The sequence below is a fragment of the Liolophura sinensis genome, chromosome 8 (assembly GCF_032854445.1).
Source record: "Liolophura sinensis isolate JHLJ2023 chromosome 8, CUHK_Ljap_v2, whole genome shotgun sequence".
Lineage (NCBI taxonomy): Eukaryota > Metazoa > Mollusca > Polyplacophora > Chitonida > Chitonidae > Liolophura > Liolophura sinensis.
In genome coordinates this window covers 23,512,785-23,534,649 of record NC_088302.1, presented here as the reverse complement: position 1 = coordinate 23,534,649, position 21,865 = coordinate 23,512,785, and the positions used below count along the sequence as shown (strand labels likewise).

The 21,865-nt window shown below is 40.0% G+C and overlaps 1 protein-coding gene across 1 annotated transcript; it reads left to right on the top strand.

Annotated features, from left to right (window-relative positions):
- The first annotated feature begins 917 nt into the window (after window positions 1-917).
- On the top strand, window positions 918-21,332 carry LOC135473344 (protocadherin gamma-A4-like). Its single transcript, XM_064753194.1, has 6 exons — window positions 918-1,101; window positions 14,344-16,970; window positions 19,526-19,615; window positions 20,110-20,227; window positions 20,550-20,981; window positions 21,313-21,332. The coding sequence occupies exons 1-6, from the start codon at window positions 918-920 to the stop codon at window positions 21,330-21,332; spliced, it is 3,471 nt and encodes a 1,156-aa protein (XP_064609264.1).
- The last annotated feature ends 533 nt before the right edge of the window (window positions 21,333-21,865 follow it).

Below are 21,865 nucleotides of genomic sequence, written 5' to 3'. Positions count from 1 at the left end.
TAGGGATAAACCCCAACAGCCTTGGAAACCTGGCGATTTTCAATGATTTTGTTCTTGTAAGCGCTCGCTTCAGCCTATATGTCATGTCCTCAAGTCCATAAATCTTAGAACTATACCAGTCGTCTGTTTCCTTTTGAAATTTATCTTTATCACAAATAACACTGAAAGTACTGAAGATTAGCTCTTTATTAATTATAATATTTTAAAGAACTTTAACTCACAGAATTTTTCCACGGGTAACCAAAGTATATGTGGATGTAAGCTCTCAGGATCACATTCACATATTTAATTTAGGACTAAAAATGGCCTTTGAGCACAGACAATTGACTTTTAGTATTCAGATTACAAATACTGTAATATTGTAATTGCCCTTTGGGTTACATTGTTCTTAGAAACTTTACTATTGCACTTAAGGGTGCGTTATTTCCAAGATGTGGATATAAGCACAAGCCGCTTGTGTGATTCCATTCCTGCAGATTCCGCCAAATCGCTAACGTCACGTGAATAAACAGTGGATTCATCAAAAATTCCCTTCTCTAATTGTCGTATCGCTCATTGCCAACAAAGACAAGACGCTTTAAGCTGGGCACACAGATTTGCTACGCCTTCCCGTTGTTTGTAATGTTTTGTTCAGTAAGCTAATCTTGTAATCCTGACCGTATTGAAGTGCCTTTCGTGGACGCATGCAGAGGTCCGTTGGGGGCAGCTCCAGCCTATGCGAAAGTTTCATGCAGGAGGAGTAAAAATGGCCATGGTCGTTCAAGGAGCTATCTATCAGTGGCTCTCCTTGCAAATAAAAGAGCAATTGGAGACGTGCAAATGGGCGTTTTGTTGCAGTATACCAGTTGCTTTGTGAGTCTATTGTCACTTGACTTCAGGGCTATCATTGAAAGAAATGTGTCCGAACACCCTCGGCGATGGTGAACGGAGCCAATGGACCGTTTTACGAGCGAACAAAGGCCATGCCAAAGTGGCAGCCCTCCTGTTTCGTGTCGGGGGGTCGGGCATTTACCCCCGCGGGGCTGGAGTGGTTACCAAACAACAACACCGCAATATTGTCATCCAGAACATGCCCCTCAATAGGTTACATGATATGTGGAGGTAAATCAGTAGACGGCTGACAGTTCTTGTGACAAGACGTTCAGAGATCATCGAAAGCGGTACACCTGCATTCCTCTGTATGCACTAGGACTACTGAACGATAGCGATACTGTCAAGGAGACACCAGGAGAACTATCACCGTATTTCTGTAGAAACTGTGAATACTGTGTTTGGGAATAGCTCTGCATCGTATAAAGGCAAATGCCACTGATCTCGACGAACTTGTAGTGCCAAGGAAACAGCTTCCTGGGATAAACATATTCTAAACAACAGGTGAGTTCTGACGACTGTCACTTACAGTATTATAGCTAGGGCTTACATGCTTGAACTTATTTCATTAGGATATGGTGAAATGCATTTTGCCGAATGCATGAGCTTACATGTCGAATTACTTGTTAGCCACATAAACTGGGGTTTAATCCTACTCTTACATAATATGTTTTTCTACACATAACAACTTAGGTCTTTGGATAACAAATTAATCTATATTTTACTGCAATCAAATGTGACATTAATTTTAAAAAGTGTGCGGTGCCAAACATATATGTCCTTGAACAAAGACGAGGAACGAAGATTCTTGAATTACACATAATACACGGTTGTATGTGTCTTGTAGTGATGTCATTGTCTGCATTGTAGTAAATACTGTGGTGAGGTAAAATGACAGTCTGCAGAAAATACACAAATCCATTGTGGCCCCTAATATTTAGGGACACGTTGAACTTTGCTTTAAGTATATCTAGTATTATCAATCTATGAGCTATTCCACAAAGTTAGCTAAGACTTTGGACATAACTTTAGACTGAATTTTAATTGACAATTATTTAAACCTGGTATTAAGGTAGACATCTATCTTAATCCTAGTTTAGACTTAGATATTGAATATTAATTCACTTGCCGTTTCGTAACAAATAGCAGCTGGAAGTCCTAAGGCAAACCATTAATCAGTGCCATTAAATGTAAACTTTTGGTTGATTCCGGTATAAAGACCGTTATGGCAGCCACAGCAGGTGCTATCCGATGTGATACAGGCACCAGGCTGTTGGGATAGACTGATGCTTTTCCGTACATAGCGATGATAAAAATCAGCACTTTAACGGTGTAGTGGGAGGGCGTATGTGCCATCGCCATTGAACCTTCACAGATGTAATAGTTGTAGAGTTCGAATCTGCCCTCGGCAGTTTGGCGATAACAGTTGACTTCATTTGACTTCTCATTAACCCATCGGAAAATCTTCTCGTCAGAGATCCCGTCAGCTCTTCGAAGTACACCATGATCTTTAAATACTGTCAGTGTTATAGTTTGTTCTTCACGATATGACTGCCTTGCAAAATTGCCGATCTGGCGTTTTGTCATAATCATTCAGTAGTTTAAACTTGTATCTTTTGCAATGCTATATATACATATAAGACAAAGCACTGTCTGTCAGAAAATGACTTGACATTCTCATTCCTCATCATGTACACTCTCAAAATGCAATCTGTTAAATTTAACAGCAATTCACTTGTCTGAGTGATGCTAGAAATTTTTCGAACATTAATCTATATTCTGTTAACTTAAAAGAAAGATTGTAGATATAATATTGAATGTTGACACATTTTTTATGTTAAAATAAAAGAATACGTTCAATAGCATCAGTCAAATAACAGACAGTTAACAGATTATTTTTTGAGTCCACAAGCTGTCTCTGCAGATTAACCAGCGGTGACAATGTTGTACGACTTGACTTCGCCTGCGCGTGTTTCGCCGTGTATCGCTATGTAAAATACCCATGTGAATTTCAGTTTTTGTGATCTAAAGAGATTAAGAAGTTAAAAAATGGCTGTTGAATAAATTCTACGTCCATATCCACTTCAAAGGGGCCTTCGGCGTAATTTATGCCGATGCCTGTCTTGATAGCTGTGCTAATTGATATGTGACCGAGTTACTACACAGGCCTGGATGAAGTCTACGTACCGTTATTAATATTAATCCGTTTTTCAAAAGTTAATCGTGCGTTTGATAACGGCAAATCCCTACACACACAATCGCCCTCAGCGGGGTGTTGATGAAAATTGCTAAATCTGCATTTATAAATTCCGTCACTATGAGCCAGTTTCCTCTGTGATATTACTATTTTATAATTTAACATGCCGAGCTGCGGACATAGAAGTGAAGAACTTGAAAGGTTTTAATATACCGATACCAATTTCTTTATGCTACAAAGAAACTGTCGGTAAATGGGTCATTCATAGCACATATAAAATCCCTTTGATTATGTTATATAGGTGTTTTAATGCGATATGTAAATTAACAGCTTAAGGGAATATGTGGCTTACGCAACCTTTGCTAAAGAGCGTCGGTAAGGTATATTATATTGAAATCTCTTTATTCCACCAGACAAATATAATACAGACAAAAGATAATACAGATAAGAGAAAAAAATCCACACTTGTTTTTTTACGACGCTGAAGCTATGTATAGATAGAACAATGATATGTAAAACTTAGTTAAACCCAAATTCACAGATGTATTTTATTAAAGTACAAAATTCTCATATATTAAGTTCCCACGTGCCCAATTCATTTACGTGGGAATATCGGCCACTGTGGTCAGTGAGATATATTCTTTCACATACATACACCTTATTTGTCCTAGCCAGCTGTTACACTGCGCCGTGATTGGCTGACTTAGAACCCCCATAAAGCCCCATGCATACTTCACTGTACAATTGCACGAACGATCTTTAAGATGATGCATACGGATATAAGTGATGACAATCTGCCTTTTAAGAAGACAAATGTGGATGTCATTTAGGACTTGTTTTTTGTGACATAAACAGACGTACCGATGCATCATGTGTATCTGGTTGCAATGACAAATCACCAGAAGGAGTTAAAAACTGCACGTTATCCTAAACACTTATACCTTATAGCCATAAATGAAAAGTCAACGAAAAAATGCCTAAGCATCTTCAGTTAATCAATGTACTGTATGACAAATTGCTATTCTGAGTCAGCTGCATATAAAATATGGACAAGTTATAACGGATGGCCGATTGACAAAGCTCACAATATAGTCTTTATACAGACGTGAAGAAATTGGACAATTGTTTTTACTGAAATAAGCTATGTGTTTTCAGTCTAACTCAGATCTGTCAGTTCCTTTCGTCAATCAGTGTAATGTTTGCCCTTGAGGGTATGTTTATAGCCTTAAGCGTGACTTTCCGCGAGTTCGCATTGTACAGTATGGATATGCATGTCTCAGACACCCAACAGTTTACTCCCGTCTCCTTTGGTCATGCCCAAACTATGAATTATGAATAAATGACTAATGCTACCTTACTTCCTCAAAATTGCATATCTGAAGAAACGGTGATCAGACAAATTGCTAATTGATGTATCGACCAATATCAGTTGATGACTGATTTGTAAATCTTGACGACTGCATTTACTCATTTAACTTTCTCAGGCTTTGCTGTTGTATGCTTATAAGATATAGCAAACATCCGCATTAAGCGAGCAATACACTGCAGCTAAGATGATCTGACTTCGTAGTCGTAAAAGCCATGGGCTGTAGGTATAATGGATTCGCAAGTAGTATATATACCTGTAGTGGTATAATCGAGCCGCAAGTGGTATTAAGACTTGCGAATGGTATCAGCCACTGCCCCTGCAATGTTATAAGCAAACGTTCCACGGGGTCTTTAGTATATAGCTGCTAACTTTTGACTCGTATATAGCTGACATCTTCCCATGGCGTGTCTTGGTGACGAAAGGACTATATTGCCATATAGTCACACGGTATTCCATGAGAAGTAACCAGCCCACGGACAATAAACCACCGGTGCCATTGTCACCCAGGACATCACTTCCCTTCTACATAGTGACCGAAAACTTGTCATTTCCGCTATTACTGGTTCCCACAAGTTATTCAGAGGTTTTTTTTTTCGTATAATTTGTCCACTTGAGTATATTTGTCACGCGTGTCTGTATTGGTTGGCAAATCTCGCACTTCGGTGTTATGCAATTGACACTCGACGTCATTCGATTGTATTCCAAAATGGCGTCCGGTCTACGATCTTTTGATGTATAGAAATCTGGGCCTTTGCATTCACCGACGCCACTCTGTCGTCAGGCTGCTATAGCTTTTACAACTAGTGGCTTTTACTCCTGACTTTTGCACAAGCAGACAAAGATCCCGTGACCTCTTCAAATACCTGGCATTAAAAGTTAAAACCGCCTAATTTTCTATGTTCTCAAAAACGCGTGCTCACCGAACAACAATAACAGGAAATCCAACTATAGCCCATTGTTCGACTGCATCGGAGCACAGTTGTCATTTGGAGGGATAATTAAAGGTAAATATTGTATAGAGCTCAGGGTATAGCCCCGCTGGCTGCACCGTGGGCAGTGTTTGGGTATGTTTGGCGGATCACTGCCACAATGTCTTACGCCAGATGGCTCGTCCCAATTGTAAAACGGATTCCCACCAAATCTTGCTTTAGATCGAAACATATCCACGTACAAAAAGACAATATCGTCTTGTATTAATGAAACTTTAAAAGTTTGTAGTCAAACATAACTTTCCATTGTTCCATGCTTTTTTTCCCCCGCTTTTCGAATATATTTATAATTGCGAGGTTGCACGGGCGACCATCATGATTTATTGATAATAGGTGACAGTTTATCGAATATACATCAATACTATAGTTACAATCTCGCCTTGGGCTCTCACTGTATTGAGCACGCGACTATCAAAACAGATTCCGCACTACACAACATTGCGTTTGTGGTATAATAACATTTCATGAGATAAGACAGAAGATATCTGAAAGCACAGAATTTAAATGTAACGTCCTATTCCTGAAAAAAGGGTAATTTCATGTTGAAGTGAGTGGGGTTTCTTGGAGTGTGTATAATATTCATGTCATTATTATATTTGTTTGTTGCTTTCAGGTTTGTATTGCACCTTGCCCTTTGATTTAAAGTTCACTCTAATTTCTGTAAACATCATTTTGGTTGGGGGCGGGGGGGGGGGGTTGACGTTATTTAGATTATAATTCCATGGGAAGGACGAGAAAAATTGTGATGAATCGATTTATTCAGTTTTTGAAACGTGACCCCAATATAAAGATCAACAGAACATTGTAATTTGTCTGCAGCTTGCAGTATTTTGTTATTATTGATACCAATAGTTTTATGCGTATATAACATGAAATTGCACGGTGTGAGCCGACCGTTAATTTGTTGAGCCATTCAAACACAAACTGTTATAATGTTAAACGTGACTTTTTAAAGTGCGAAACAGGGCTGTTATTTGTGAAGGAAGTCCTGATACGTCACTTCTGTATAAAATAATAATTTTGACATATACTTGTGTTCTTGAACCAAAAAAAAGTCAGACTAATATGGAGCAAACTAATACAAATCTAGATTAAAATTGATTTTCAAAAGCTATCTGGGACATATAGTCTTGACTGACGCATGTCTAAATGTATGCAGTTCCAAATTTGCAAAGAAAAAAATCCATACTCTGAGTTTGCCGGGTTAATATTTTCCCACTGAATTGTAACAGCAATCAGTTGGGCGTCCTTGGCATGTCAAAAAGTTCACACGAACTGAACGGTAACCCGTGGCTTCAGTGACCACATGGCTACAGTCAGCCAGCAGATGGCCGAAATTTACATAATGATAGAGAAAAAAAAATCAAAACTCAGATTTGTTGAAATTTAACTAATTAATATCCTGTCAGACTCGTTCACAAAACTAATAAACATTACCGCATGCCAATTTCAGATAAACTGTTTTCTGCAACGCAGTACAAAAAGAAAAAGCAAAAAAAAAAAAATGAGCGAGAAAGTGTACCGCGCCAAATCTGTTCAACATAAATGGAACCGACAGAAATAATGTGTACTGCATGATTAAATTGCGTTTTGTGATGGTGTCGGTTCTGTGATTTTGATTTGCTGTTAAGCGAGTCACACCTGATCTCACAGGTGCGGTGTCGGTGAGTTTTACAGGGATAGGAGGAGATTGATTACAACAGGCAATTACCACAATTTTTACTTGCCCCCAGGTAAGCATATAAATTACTCCTGTCAGCATCAGGGCATAAAGTGGTGTCTGGTCCGTAGGTTGTACATTGCGTCCTCAGCTATATACATTTACATTCCACCAGTGCCCGCTGTGTCAGATTCTAGTTATGCCTGCATGTCATCCTGGAGGACCTTTACTGCTCCTGTCAGTTTCCCATTTTAAATTTGCATAAATCTCCAATTTTAATTTATGATTATTCGGTAGAGTAAACAGAGCGCTCAGCCATCTCAACTCAATAAACGATAGCATTTATCTACCATCTAATTATAGCTGATTAAATCACAAACAATATGTAGGATTTGCTGGTCGGAGACTTATTCAGATGGACTTGGAATACACGCACAGCGGCCATAACGTTGTACAGTAGGCCAATACGTTATCTGCTCAACTGACGTACCAGCATTAGTCCGGTTTAAAGCTACTTTGGCGAAAAGGCGCGCTAAACGTGATATTCATCCCTGTTATCGGAACAGCTTAGTTAAACTTATGTGTGTTCAGATTTAAGGGGATCGCCTTGAGCGAGCCAAGCATGTAATTATTTATCAGTCAGGTGTTCATTCTTAAACATCAGACTTTGTTAAGTTTGATTGCAATAATTACACATGCAAGACCCATTTAGTAGTAGCTGTTTAGAGAATATATAAAAAGGAAGCACCTTTGCATAAAGGATGTCCCCAACAGGATGACCCCAACAAAGGAATATCGCCACACGTTAATATATGTGATGGAAGTTAAAAAAAGCACTAAATATTTATTCTGACATAATCACGCTTGGTTCAATTCGTTTACTGCCCATTTTCTATCATAAAGAAAAGTATACATGGCTAAGATTTATTCAAAACTTTATACTTTATAGTTTTTGTACTTTAACTGGGAAGCAAAATTAGAGCAACAATCAATTTCATAAACGATCAGTCAGTCCGAGATTATTGTGCAGGTAGGGGCCTATATATAAATATACAGAAAGAGTTGTTTCGTGAAGGAACTTTAGGGGGTTTTGTATTAAAGAAGAATATTCACTGTGAGACAGTTCCATATATTGTTGACTTACATAGAGGATATGTTGTGATATATATCAGGGCACACTCGGTATGGGAGTTTCTTTTGTCGTTAAAGGTAAAAACAATCCAACTGTATCATATGATTTGTTAAAAACGATGGACAAACTTTGTTAACATTAATTTACCGATCACCTGTTTCACTGTTTTCCAAGGACACAAATTTCCTGTAGGAACTTCTGATGTTCACAAACGTTCAGCTCTTCAGGTTTCTTCCATCCATTCTATACTTTAAATTACTTTTTGTAAAACTTTTTGTCAGATTCCTGTGTTATAGTAAATGTTATAAAAATAGTTGCCTAACATCTTACAGGTCATATGATACATTAGGACTTCAACGATAAAAGAAGTTTTAACTCAAACTCTCCTGTTGCCTAAAGAGTCACTCTTTATTGTGGCGGATGAGGTTGCCTGATTGCAGCTCTGTAAAGTCACGAGCCTTTTTGGCTACCTGGGGAAACCTGGCATTTTCCAACGTCCTCTGTGCGGTTTATATCTTAGCACCTTACAAAGATTTTCATTTATTGAGGGCTAGACAGGTTTATGGGTGGAGGCAACCACCGCCTTTGGCAAAGAATATAGCTACCTGACGACCCTCCAGACTTAAAGCCGCAATCGAATTGGCGTAGGTTGCCGAACACTATGGCACGCTATATCTGAGATTATCGAAGAAGTAACCGTTTATAGCGATGTAATAGCTGCACATACGTGATTCACAACACTCCTTAACAGTGCTATTCATTTTTTCCACATGTTGAAGTAGAGCCTAAATTAACAATCCTTATACGTGTTACATTAAAAGATAAAAAAACGGGGAGGGGGGTCAAAGCGTTTCCGCATGTGGAAAACAAATCAGATTGCAATCCAGATCTATAAACCCAGGTTTTAGGAAAGAGGACTGGATGAGGTATCAACCTGCAGCCAGCGTAGGTCAGTATTTATGCTTATATTCTCGTGTCTGTAGACATCAAAGGTAGGGCGTTATTCCGTGTAGAACAGGTTTAAAGACAAGGGACATTGACCAAAGAATGTCTCCAATCCGCTTAGCCATGATTAATTTATGAGTGAATCTAACTCGAGGACATCTTCAAACAGCCCGTATGGTAATATACATGCCTTAAATATAAGACCAGGCAGACTTCACAGGGTTAGTTTATGAAGCGCAGAAAACCCCCTTATGAAATGTCACATTGTTTCTTCGAAGGTTGATACGCTTACCGAACTGATAAACCGCTGTCTTCACAAAGGTCCGCGCTGCCGCGTCCTCGGGGAAATTATAACGACACCGGATATCTGCCGTAGATGTTTCGATACACTATTGATTAGGATTGAGAAATGAATAGGCGTTCATATTATATTTTATGATTTTTGATGGATAACGCGTCAAAAGACGGCGAATGTAGGACGCGAGTGTATCGTCAGTTAATATGTACATCGGATGTCTAGGAGCACAAGATATATTTATATACATATATAATTTTACGTACGATATTCAGCAGTGGGCATGATGCTGGTGCCATGTCATCATATATGGAAGCGGGAAGTTTCTTCAGTGCAGTGGCTAAGTATGTGTTTGGAATTGCTACACAGTTACGGTTCTGTTCAAATTCCGTATCATATAAAGCAAAAGTTTCTCCATGTTATTTTAATGCTTCTCAGATACATAATAATTTGTATTGAACAAGATAAATATAAAACAAGAGAATGTGCGCAGAAGTTAAATTAATGAGTTTATATAATTATGTCATTCTTAAACTTCCATTTTTCTTTTTTTTTCTTTTTGTCATGTCCCCCCACCCTCACACCTCTGTCTTACATTAACGCTGTTGACAAGTGTACAGTTTCCTGCGAATAGAGAACTTATGCACATGTCTCAAAACTCTTGTATACTAAGTGACACTAAATGCCCACAACCTCTTCAGAAACGGTAAGTACACAAATGTAGATTTTTAGGCTACTGAAAAATTGCTGCTCTATTCATTGTTACCTGACCACCTATCTCTGTGTGCGCAAGCGAGCCGTTGTTTACCGATGTCACTTTCACACAGAGAGACGATGATGGGCGTACACGTCACATTTAAAGGTACGGCGCTAAGAGAAGGGCCTGTAGGGACATGTGACACCTGGAGAGGGTGCAGATTTCCCAGGCATTGTCTTAGCCGCATGTCACCCGTGCCAAGAAGGCGCACCTGCATTAGCCAATACGCATCATAACCTCAAGTACCAGTAACTTACATCGTCTTTTTGTTTTATTGATTCGACAGCTGCTTTCGTCTAAGCAAAATATTATTCTTACCTATAATGGAAAAAAAATTGAAATCAAGTCATGCAATATGCTTACATCTAAATAACCCCTTGGTTACGTAACACGTCAATTCTCAGAATGCACAATCAGGGCAGCTGAACATTAGCAGGAGTTCAACTGAAGTGTCGACTTGTTGGGATTCTGTTTATTAGAATTTGAACTTTTTGCTCATATGCAAACTTCTCTTTCACAAATTCTTTTCATCGGTGATAGAAAAACTTCTGAAATCTAGTCATGCAAAATGCTAAAATTTCAGGTTTCACAATTAATGCAACTGATCAGCAGCATGTATTCAAACCGCTGGTATTGTGAGGTTTGTGTTAGAATCTGATGTGAACTGTCTTCAAACATGCAATTCTCTATATTCTACAAGTCTTATTAAAGTTAACGGTAAATAAATCTTATCACAGTTTAAAATTACGGATGATCATGAATACGAAGACAGTGATGTGTGCTCGCGACGCGTACTTAAAACGGAAATGTATGATATAACATCGTTAGATATCAGATAACTCCCTTCTCGCTAGACAGCTTCGAAACTTGTTAATGATGTCGGAGTTTAAAGGAAAGCTATTAATATATCTGTTTATTAGCAAACCACTGGGGCAAATAGTGGGGTCATCTTCTAATGTCCTATTCACGCGATACTTCTCAGTAATGAATGTTCCATGCTTATGCTGGTATACATCTGTGATATACACCATTTATTCTTCAGTACAATCTTAATTTGAGTCCTAGAACTCCACAAAATCTCTTCTTCTCCACCCTTTCACGACCTACCCCTCCCCGTCCAACTAAAGATCTCTTTATCTCCCAACTCAAGATGTAACCCTCCCACTATAACACTCGAATCTCCCAAGACGGCTGTGACCATTGAACGTGTTAGTGAACCCCACGATGTCTAGACTGGGTAACACCTCACGAATACTTCTACACAGACAGTTTGTCAGATTAACCTCTACTATTGTCTCTCATTAGTATTACCTGCTTTACTTAATTGAATTAATTAGCTATAGACACAAACTAATCAGAGCTAAACACCTTTTGATGTAGTGTTTACATAGCATGCGCAGTATTCTATTCTAGTGGTACAGCCGTCGTCAGACTATCTTATCAAACTGTTTATAAATATTGATAAATTAATGTTATCAGAGTTGAGTTGTTGATCACGTTTAAACTTTAACCAGCAACAATTATAAGTTTTGTTTTTTTTCACTGAGTTCTTTTAGGTATGCTACATACATTTATATACACGCGAATTAGACGCTTACAGCATTACAAAAAGAAGTTCTTGCATAATTGCGTCACGGATGCATGTATCCGATAACCGTTTATCACAAATGCATTGGTCCAAAATTGATTTTCAATAAAAAAAATGTCTACATGAGACGAATTGAAACATAACGCAGATTTTTTAATGAAATTAATTTTGGTTTGTTGAAAACGCGCTGTTATGCAAAAAAATCTGCCTTTTCCCTTTATGAGCTATATATACAATTATTGTTTCACGTTTTTTGGGGTTTTTTTTGGCGCGACTTTGTATTTCTAACTGCAGTTTGAAAGTGATCTCACGCGCAGACTCTTTATGCAAACAACCCTCAGACATTGGTGTGTCGCGTGAAACTTTGCATATTAATTCAAGCGGAGATTCGCCTCTTGATTCCATTCAAAATTCTACCATTTGCAAAAGTGCCATACCGACGTGTCAGTATTGCTGTATGTTCCACATTGTAGTTACCAGACCATAAGTGGCATGATTGCCCCGGTTGGTTGACGTATATGACACAGTATACACTTATCGTAATTTCGCTACACTTAACATGCTAAGGATATCGACAGTTTCGGGATAGGATTTCAAAAGAAGACGTTTCACACTAAAGCGTATGTGACTGAGGTCTGTTACCCCCGGATCTATTCAGATTTGTTACCGATGTGTTGCTAATTGAGGGGCACGGAACTGGGCTGTGGGAACGCCGGGTGTTGAGAACACAGGGTATACGCTAATCGATAGTGGCCGGTGTTTGACTTTCCCGATCCCAGTTTAAGAGCAAACCTTTCCCTCTAACTGCCTCAGTGAATATTCCACCGAAGACGACGACTAATAACGGAACTAGACCGCTATGTACCCCGGGCGTTGTGGTCAGTTACTTAGATCTTACTCTTGATGTGTAAGTGGTGCACACATAGGATGATTTGGCTCTAGCTATATAGATACACAGCGCTATAGCTGGCTCGGAGCCCGTAAGGCAATCCAACAATTACAAGTCTATCAGAGATTCGTCGACGACACCTGCTGATTAGCATGTTTTACAGAGACTAAAAGGACCGAAATTTCGGAGGGGTAAAAAGCTTTCTTATAGCTTTATTTCCATTTTATCTGTGACTATCTAACGAGGGGTTGCATAAATTATAAATCATGGACTAGATGGATGGCCGGAGGCGGCCGCATTCGACCCGAATCGCGATGAGCTGTGTATTGTGTCCTATCTAATAGTCTCTTCTCTATCCCCATCATTCGCCAGGTAAGCCGCTTTGCACGAGGACCGTCTGTTACCGAGAACAGAAAGCAGCTACTATATGGTGCGTACAAGTATAGACAACACATCACTAAGGTTGCCTTGTGCACAGGTAAGTTAAACAGCAGGAGTAATTAAAATTAAAATTAAATTGACAAAAGATAAATTAGTGTGGTAACACGTGTTGGGCCGCGAGGAGGGGAACTTGTCACAGTTCTGGGGTATATGCCATGCGCACGGCAGACGGTGGCTGATGACATAGGCACATGCTCAAATTAGAGATAAGTCCGGAGCTGTTTTTACAGCAGTTGTACTTCTATTCAGTCAAAGGTGTCTACCCTCAGCGGGACGTAATGTTATTATGTTTTAAAGGTGACGATATTGGCTTAAGGATTAGGTATGTTATGATTTCACTTCGATCTTATTGTTTCACAATTAATGCCCCTGACTGACGTTTGAGACCAGCATGTGCTTTTTAGAAAGGCGGAGCTTTTTCAGTTCGCTTCAATACTACGTTCACTTCTTTCCAAACAGCACCCATGCTGCGATCTACAGATTTTCCATGAGAACTGACAGACCGTGAAGTCATTTTGATTTAATCTTATGGCCTGACCCGTTCATTTATAACCACGGATGAATTTACGACAAGTTGCATTGCTGAAAAAACTCGGCTTAGAGCAAAGACATCCTATATAGGTGACAGAGAAAAAAGTTGAGCTGTGCAGGTTTAGATTATTGATAAATCCCTGGGAATCGACTCCAGCAGAAATCATTTTTTTCTCACTGGAGATAGTTTAACATCAAGTTAACACTGACGGGGCCGTTGACGTTGTCAGAGGGACGTGCTGTAGGAAGTTAGATTAACGTTTTTCTCTTCACGGCTAATCCTCCCGGCTCACGCTCCTATAAACAGTTTGTCTGTTTTCCCTTCAGACAGGTCGGTGACAGAGAGCGGTGCTAGGCCCCGTTGTTTACTCGGGCAACTGGACGGATTGTAGCAACTCTTGGCCGGAATTTGTCACCACACAGCCGGAATACCCATACACGATAGCTCGCCCGATCGTAGAGAACATTGCTCTGATCTTACAGTAACCAAACTCTGGATATACGGAAGCTGAAGCTATATTCCCCATACAACGGGAAGAAATTGTGGTATGACGTCCGGAAAATACAGGTGCTGAACGCAAAGCTTTCATACCTCAAGATGAGGATAACAGGTGGGTTATGTGGCTGCCCTGTGCTATTATTATTAATATTGCTGAACACCAGTTTTGTGACTGGTGCAGAACTACGATACTATGTGACTGAAGGAAGTGACGCTGATGTCATTGGGAATCCCGTCACGGACAGTAATTTGGAAGCTTCGTTGGGAAGTCTCTCTGAAGTCCAGTTCAACTTTGTCAGCCCAAATAATTCCCAATCCCGATTTTTCTCAATAGACCACGAATCGGGTGAAATCAGCACCACAGAGAGTTTGGACAGAGAAGTTTTGTGCGTGGTTGGTGCATGCCCAGTCAATTTGGATGTTGCAGTGCAGTCGGCTACCGCCGAGCTGGAACTCGTCCAAATTCTGCGCGTGAGAATTCACGTGCATGATGTAAACGACAACACACCAACGTTTCACAGCTCCACGGTTAAAGTGTCTATCCCCGAATCTACCCCGATTGAAACAACATTTCCATTACCAGCAGCCACAGACTCAGACACCACGGAGAATAACTCCCGAGTGACTTACGAGCTCTCTCCTGCAGGAGGGCAGGGGAAGTTTGGACTTAGTGTGGTGATAAACTGGGATGGATCCACAGACATTGGTATTGTTGTAAAAGATAAACTGGACCGAGAAGTGGTGGATTTTTACCAGGTGAAAGTCATTGCTAAGGACAGCGGTACTCCTTCGTTGACTGGAACCTTATCTGTCAATATAACTGTAGCCGACAGCAATGATCATATTCCGGTATTCTCCAAGCCTATGTGGAACGTTACCGTTAAGGAAAATGTTAATTTTGGCACGGAAATTTTACGAGTTACAGCAAACGATCGCGATGTGGGCGTCAACGGAAAGGTGACTTACAGATTTAACGTAAGATCTGCTTCAAAAATTGCTTCTATCTTTAGTGTGGACAAAACTACTGGGGCAATAAAAGTCATCGGACCAGTTGACTTTGAAAGTTCCGATGTATATCACTTAATAGTGGAAGCCACAGACACCGGAGTTCCACCCAAGTCCTCCCAGTCGCTTGTGACAATTAATGTGTTGGATGTTAACGACAATCCACCGGATATCACCTTTAACCTTCTGGCTGGCGGCGATCATGCTTTGGTGTCCGAATTTGCTAAACCCGGATCCTTTGTGGCCCATGTATCCGTCAAAGATTTGGATAGTGAGAACACTCAGCAGATCGTTTGTCGTATGGACAGCTCCGAGTTTAGTCTGCAAAGAATGTCTGAGAAGGAATACAAAATTATCCTCTTGTCCAGGCTTGATCGAGAAACGATAGAGGAGTACAACTTGAGCGTTAGCTGTGATGATAATGGTGTCCCTTCTCTTCAGGCAGCAAATACGCTGTTAGTCTCCGTGAAGGACGAAAACGACCATTCTCCCGAGTTCCAGCGAGCCAAATACTCCATGTCTATCGAGGAAAACTTCCCTTTGGGGAAAAGAATAATTCAAATCTCGGCATCTGACGCAGATGTGGGAGAGAACGCCAATATTACGTACGGCCTGGTTAACCACAGAGAAGACGTGTTGTCAATTGATAGCTCCACCGGCATAATCGTCGCGAAAGACAGACTGGATCGAGAAACAAACGCTACTATATCCGTGCAAATTGTTGCTATCGACAATGGAGCACCAAAACTGACATCAACGTCATTGTTAGAACTGACGCTGATTGACGTTAATGACGTCCCTCCAGAATTTAGCAAAAGTGTGTACCAGGTGCTCATTACAGAAAACCAATACGTTCACACAGACCTTAGGCCTCTATTGGTAACTGACCCGGATTCGGGACCTGGAGGTGAGTTCTATTTTACTCTGTTAGAATCCACTGCACCATCCGGAGTATTTATGGTGTCCCAAACGGACGGATCCATCAAAACTGTGCAACGGTTCGACAGAGAAGAGAAGGACGAGTACAGACTGGTGGTCATGGCAACCGACAGAGGTGATACTCCTTTGAGCAGTTCAGCCACCGTTGTGATCAAGATCGGTGATGTGAATGACAATGTACCAGTCATACTTTACCCCACACGTGTGAACAATTCTGTCTACGTCACATCTTGGCGGGTTGATACTTTTGTGGCAGCAGTGAGCGCTACTGACCGTGACGTCGAAGAAAACGGACGTCTGACGTATACGATCGAAGACGCGGAAGCTACTGACTTTCTGTATATTGATGAGAGCAGCGGAATCATCAGACTAGCTTTGGATTTGGATGAAAGCCGCGCAGATAGCTACGAAGTGACAGTATTGGTCAAAGACAATGGACAGCCCGTGAACTTGGCGAAGCAGATTTTGAATGTTATAATCACCTCAGTTAATGGAACAGTTTTGACAGTAAATGCCAGGTCGTCAAACATGGCGATCGTCATCGCTGTCGTGGCTATAACAGTTATCGTGTCACTGGCAATTCTTATTGGGATATGTGTGGTTCGGAAACAAAGCGAAAGCAAGCGAAACCAACCTCCTGAGGTGGAAGAAAGAAAGATCATGCACCGTCGTGGAAGCTCATCCACTGCCTCGAAGACTTCCCAGCAGTCTGATTTGTCCACGGTGACGTGCCTGGATGAATTACGCAAGGATGTCAGCTTCGCCATCAGTGAAGACTCTCAGGGGCGAAACAACATGGCGCCCTGCTACCTCTTCCGATCACAACAACAACGACATACGGTCACAGACCCAGCCCAATTAGAGGTAAATATTTTTTTTCATGCAATTTGTAGGTCAGTTCTTCACACTTGAGTATCGTCCAATAATATTTTTTAAAACAACATATATTCTAATATATCTATAATATTTGTGAAAAACATACGACCGTGCTTGTTCCGTAAGTTTGTTATAACTGAACGTCTTTAGTGCACTCAATGAAATTCGTTTATCATCACAGGTGCTACATATATAGTTTGTACTACTTGCTTGTCGCCATTACGAGCTCAGCACAAGTGTATATGATGTAAAACATCACTCATCCACGCATTTCAGAAAGATCTTATTTTTTTTACGCTTTTCATGTTTAATATTTCATGCGAGAAATAATTAGCATTTTATATGTCGTTATGAAGTAGTAAGACATTAGTATAAAGCAGCGAGCCATATAATATAACAATTACAGCGGTGTGTAAGTTTACGTATATATGGTGATAACGGAAAAGGAACGGGTTGCCAGGGCTTCGCAGGTGCGAGATGCTGACAAGTGATGCATCTTCATTAATTCAATCGCGGGTATGACCCATCCAGATGCGGGTACAGATTCCCCAGCTGATAAACTGCCTTTGATCTTATCTTAAGAGGAGTTTATTTATCCTTAATGAGATAGCTCAGGTGTAAGACAAACCAATTGTGTACAGGTGTGTAAAGTGACGGCTCCGTCAAGCGAGGTGAAAGGCATGGGCAAAGACAGCTCAATCATATGTAGATTAACTGACCTGAGTTTCTTAGCCGCAGACTTTAATGGAAATGGAATCGAGACTTAATTAAATATAAGACAAATGTTGACAATTTAGCCTCGAGTCTGTTTCATAACTTTTTAAAAAAAAATTTTCTTGTGTGTAAATAGTTACAAAAAGCAGAAAATAAAAAATATCAACAAAACCGAAAAAAAAACAATAATAATGATAACGAAAAAAATATAATCAGCGTGCACCAATATAATATAATCTAGTCTTGGTTTAGATGGACAGATCACATATTAAGGTTAACATTCTACGTGAGTGGAAAACGAGTGACCAAGGTAGACAACAACATGTTACAGACAGCCAAAGATGCAGACTGTTAAAGAGAAAGACGTTTAAATCACGGAAAATAACAAAAGAGTTAGAATAATTAAATGACCAAATTCTGATAATATTATTAAAGAATAATACTATAGCCATGGCTGGGATATTTTGGTTTTTATTTTGCTCGGATTTTACAGATCTCATTGAGCATACAGTGATTGAAAAGCGTTTTGACGGCAGCAAAATATTTTTCACCGAAATATAAAATGTGCTTATTATATGGTATTATTGTAGAAAGGACTTTTCACATTTTCAAAGCTGAATTTAAGCAAGGTTGTATATATTTCCCTTGAAAATTCTATCACTTTTATATTAGTGAAAGCGGCAAGTATTATAGCATCAACCTAAAGATTAATATTTATAAAGCACTGCGTGTTGTCACTGATCACCGGAGAGTATTCATACACAAAAAGGTGAATCTATATTTTAAAAGTAAGAAAACACAGCTGATCGACTGGGTGCTGGTTTTCTCATGTAGAGATTGGGATGTATTCTGTCCCGCCTTTTTAAGCCATCTGGAAAGTCCTGTTTACAATTCAGCCACTGGCGTCAAAGGCAAATACTTACACAGAACTGTGAGCTTAAAACAATCCGTTCGATCACTGTAATTGTTTTTCCGATAAAGCTCGGTAAGTTCCGTGATCCAGTGACAGCTAGGCCTGCCGGGTGTTGACTTCTGGCAGGAAATTGACCACAAAAATATTTGGAGCGACTTTATTGAACAAGATAACGTTTTGTGTGCCATTAAAAGAGAATTCAAATTTTAATTCAGGGTTGTGTTAACAGAAAATATTGTTAAGGAAAATATATTGTCAGCGGTAGTCATATATAAAGTGCTATGAAGGTGTTTGTTAGTGGTAAAGTGCCACTCTGTGAAGATCATGGGAAAGGGTGCAGGTCTTGTATTAGAGTTTATCCTATCTATAGTTGTATTTTGTTTAGACCATTCCCATTTCATCACCGTTTCCTTTATACCTCCTTTGCCCTCCTTCTGTTGCGTGCAAAGCCATAACATATTTGCAAAACATATCTGTCTAGAGTATATTTTTGCGTATGCGTTAAAATTACCTTAAAAAGATAGCTAATTACTCATGCATATGCATGAATGACAGTCCATTCTCACGGCACAATATGTAAAATAACACACGCAGTTATACGACCATTAGTTTGGATGTGGCTATATTTTTCTTAACTGAATTGGTCTCTGGTGAAAATTAGATGACTCGCTACATGTTTGACTGAAAACAAATAGGTGGGCAGCCACTTTGACTGAACTCTGGAATAATTCAGTTAAAGTGGCAATATACAGCATTATATCCACGGCTCGACTCCAGTGTAATGCTTTGGCAGCTCCCGTCAACTATTTTGGTGTTTGTTTTTGATGATTCAAAAAGTGTAACACTGCCTGCATTGTAGTTTGCTGAGCCCAAATAGGTCTGGTAATAATGCTGTACTGAATTTTCTCCCCATCAGATTCTGGACACGGCTTACCTTGACCAAAATTATGACCCACTAAGGCCTTCTGATCGTATCGAGGACGAGTTTAGACAGCTGTATTTAGAGGTAAGAGAACAGATCGGCTACAATCTACGGTGTAGGATTTCACTGAAATTTGTCCTACGCCATGTCAGTGGAAGGCACTAATCTACTCTTTACTGTACTGAACGAAAATCCAGTATTCCTAATAATGGCTGTTCTAGTTACTTATGGAAACTCCAGTTTTAATGACAGAGTTGGATTTATGTTAGAAGTTACTCACAGCTTTATCAGGCAATTATGACAAAGACCACTTTTCTTAATGCAAAGACATAAACATACGCTACATAAACAGCTCATAGCTACAGGTAAACAGAAGTTTTATACACGCTGATTGAAAGTTCTTTTGCCCTCCTTCTGTTGCGTGCAAAGCAATAACATATTTGCAGTTCTTCTGTTGTGTGCTAAACAATAACATATTTGCCGTTATTATGTCGTGTTCAGTGCAGAACAATAACGCATTCGCAGTTCTTTATTGTGCACAAGACAATAACACGTGTGCTATTTTCGGTTGTGTACAGAACAATAACAAGGTCAGACACAGTCATAACTCCAGCGACACACTGACGAACAGTGACAGCGGGCGAGGCGGAAGTGATGACGATCTCAACGACAAAATCAAGGTGTCCAACCATCCTGGTAAGTCTTTTTTTATTGCAACTTTGATTTCACTACAATGCAACTAGTATTTTCACTACAATACAATGTTTTGTTGCCTATTTTCTTATCGGTTTCGTTATGTGCATGATCATGCAATATAATGTATGCAAGTAATGGAGACGCTACATGGTCAAATAAGCACATCATAAGGAAACTAGATTAAAAGCACCCATTCAAACCGTGAAACTAAACTAGTTTACCACGCACTGAAGCGGTCACCCGTGAATATGTTACAGAGTTATAATTTCATCACACATTCAGTCAACCACTCATCCACACCATTCATTCTGTCTTCTTTTAGGAACTCAGTGGAACACTTCCCATGGAGAGGATTACGTCAGGTTTATACGCCCCTCGGAAGGAGTGTCCGAAAGTCAGCAAGAGAAGGCGCTGAAACTGTCCAGCTTTAGACATCCGTCCCCGAGAAACAAATACAAAGAAGAGAATCACTACTACGACATGACAGTCTTTCGAAAGAGTCTCCACAAGCGCGAGCAGCCAGGGAGCAAACATACGGACGGACAAACGAACGTCCCCCAAGGCAGCAGACCTGTGTCACTGCACACGGGTTTACCGGAGAACCTTTTGTGTGAGGAGAACAGATCTCAGTCTCAAATGTCACTTCCGCCGTATTATATGAAACCGTTCGGCGACAAATCCAAGATGGCGAAACAGAGCAGAAACTGGTCGAGGACAGATTCTAGAAGTTATTCAATAGAACTTGAAGATTTAGGTGAGAATGTCACACGTTAAAGATGTTCAGCTTTTAACTGAAAATGTAGACATACACATACTGTGAAGAACAAACCATAAGTAACAACATCTATTCGTCAAAGTGATGTAAACATTATTCATTTTACTTTTTGTTTTGGTATGTTCCTATACAGCAACATAAAATTGCACTCCAGTGACATGAGTTGAATGGTGTTTGTGTGGTACAAACAGCAATACAGACATGAATATGTCGTTTTAGCTACCTGTACCAACAGGTATACGGTTGAGAAATCTTGACGAAGCTGTCTTTAGTGAAAACTAATGAATTATTGTTTATTCCCTTGTTGCAGATTCTTCCACGAATATATAGTGACAGTACCCCAGTCTTACTATTCAAGAAATCCATTCAGGCAGCTGCTAGAAGAAGGCACAATAAAAGTGTTGGTCTAGCTGTCCTCATCTAGCACTCCGTGAAGACTGTCAGTTATAAGAAATCCAATAGAAAGATCTAGGAGAAACAGCTTCGTTAAGGAATCAAGCGTGGATCCAGTAGCAAACAGTGATCACCAGTCCAGTAGTGATGACAAGTAATGTTCTCTCGACGTCACGGTCTTCTCGCGGTGACCTCAGAGGTTACCGTATAAGCGCATGACGTAGAGAGTGAATCCGAGCGCATGACGTAGAGAGTGAATCTGACGTTGGACATGGCCCGATGAGATATTATTCTCACTGCCATAAATTTATTGTGCCGTGGAGTGTGATTGGTTGTAATTTCAGCCTTAACAACTCTTAAACCGATTCATCGGATTGCACGATATACCTCCATAGGTTTGAATCTGTCAAGCTTATTTTGCACAGACGAGACTGTGGTCATTTAAACCAGAGGCTCCTACATCACCGCGA

Excerpts from the sequence above, each read along its gene's own strand:
- LOC135473344 (XM_064753194.1), top strand. The coding sequence starts at position 918 with ATGGTGAACGGAGCCAATGGACCGTTTTACGAGCGAACAAAGGCCATG. Across the intron at positions 16,971-19,525 it reads CAGACCCAGCCCAATTAGAG|ATTCTGGACACGGCTTACCT; the intron begins GTAAATATTTTT and ends TCTCCCCATCAG. Across the intron at positions 20,982-21,312 it reads AATAGAACTTGAAGATTTAG|ATTCTTCCACGAATATATAG; the intron begins GTGAGAATGTCA and ends CCCTTGTTGCAG.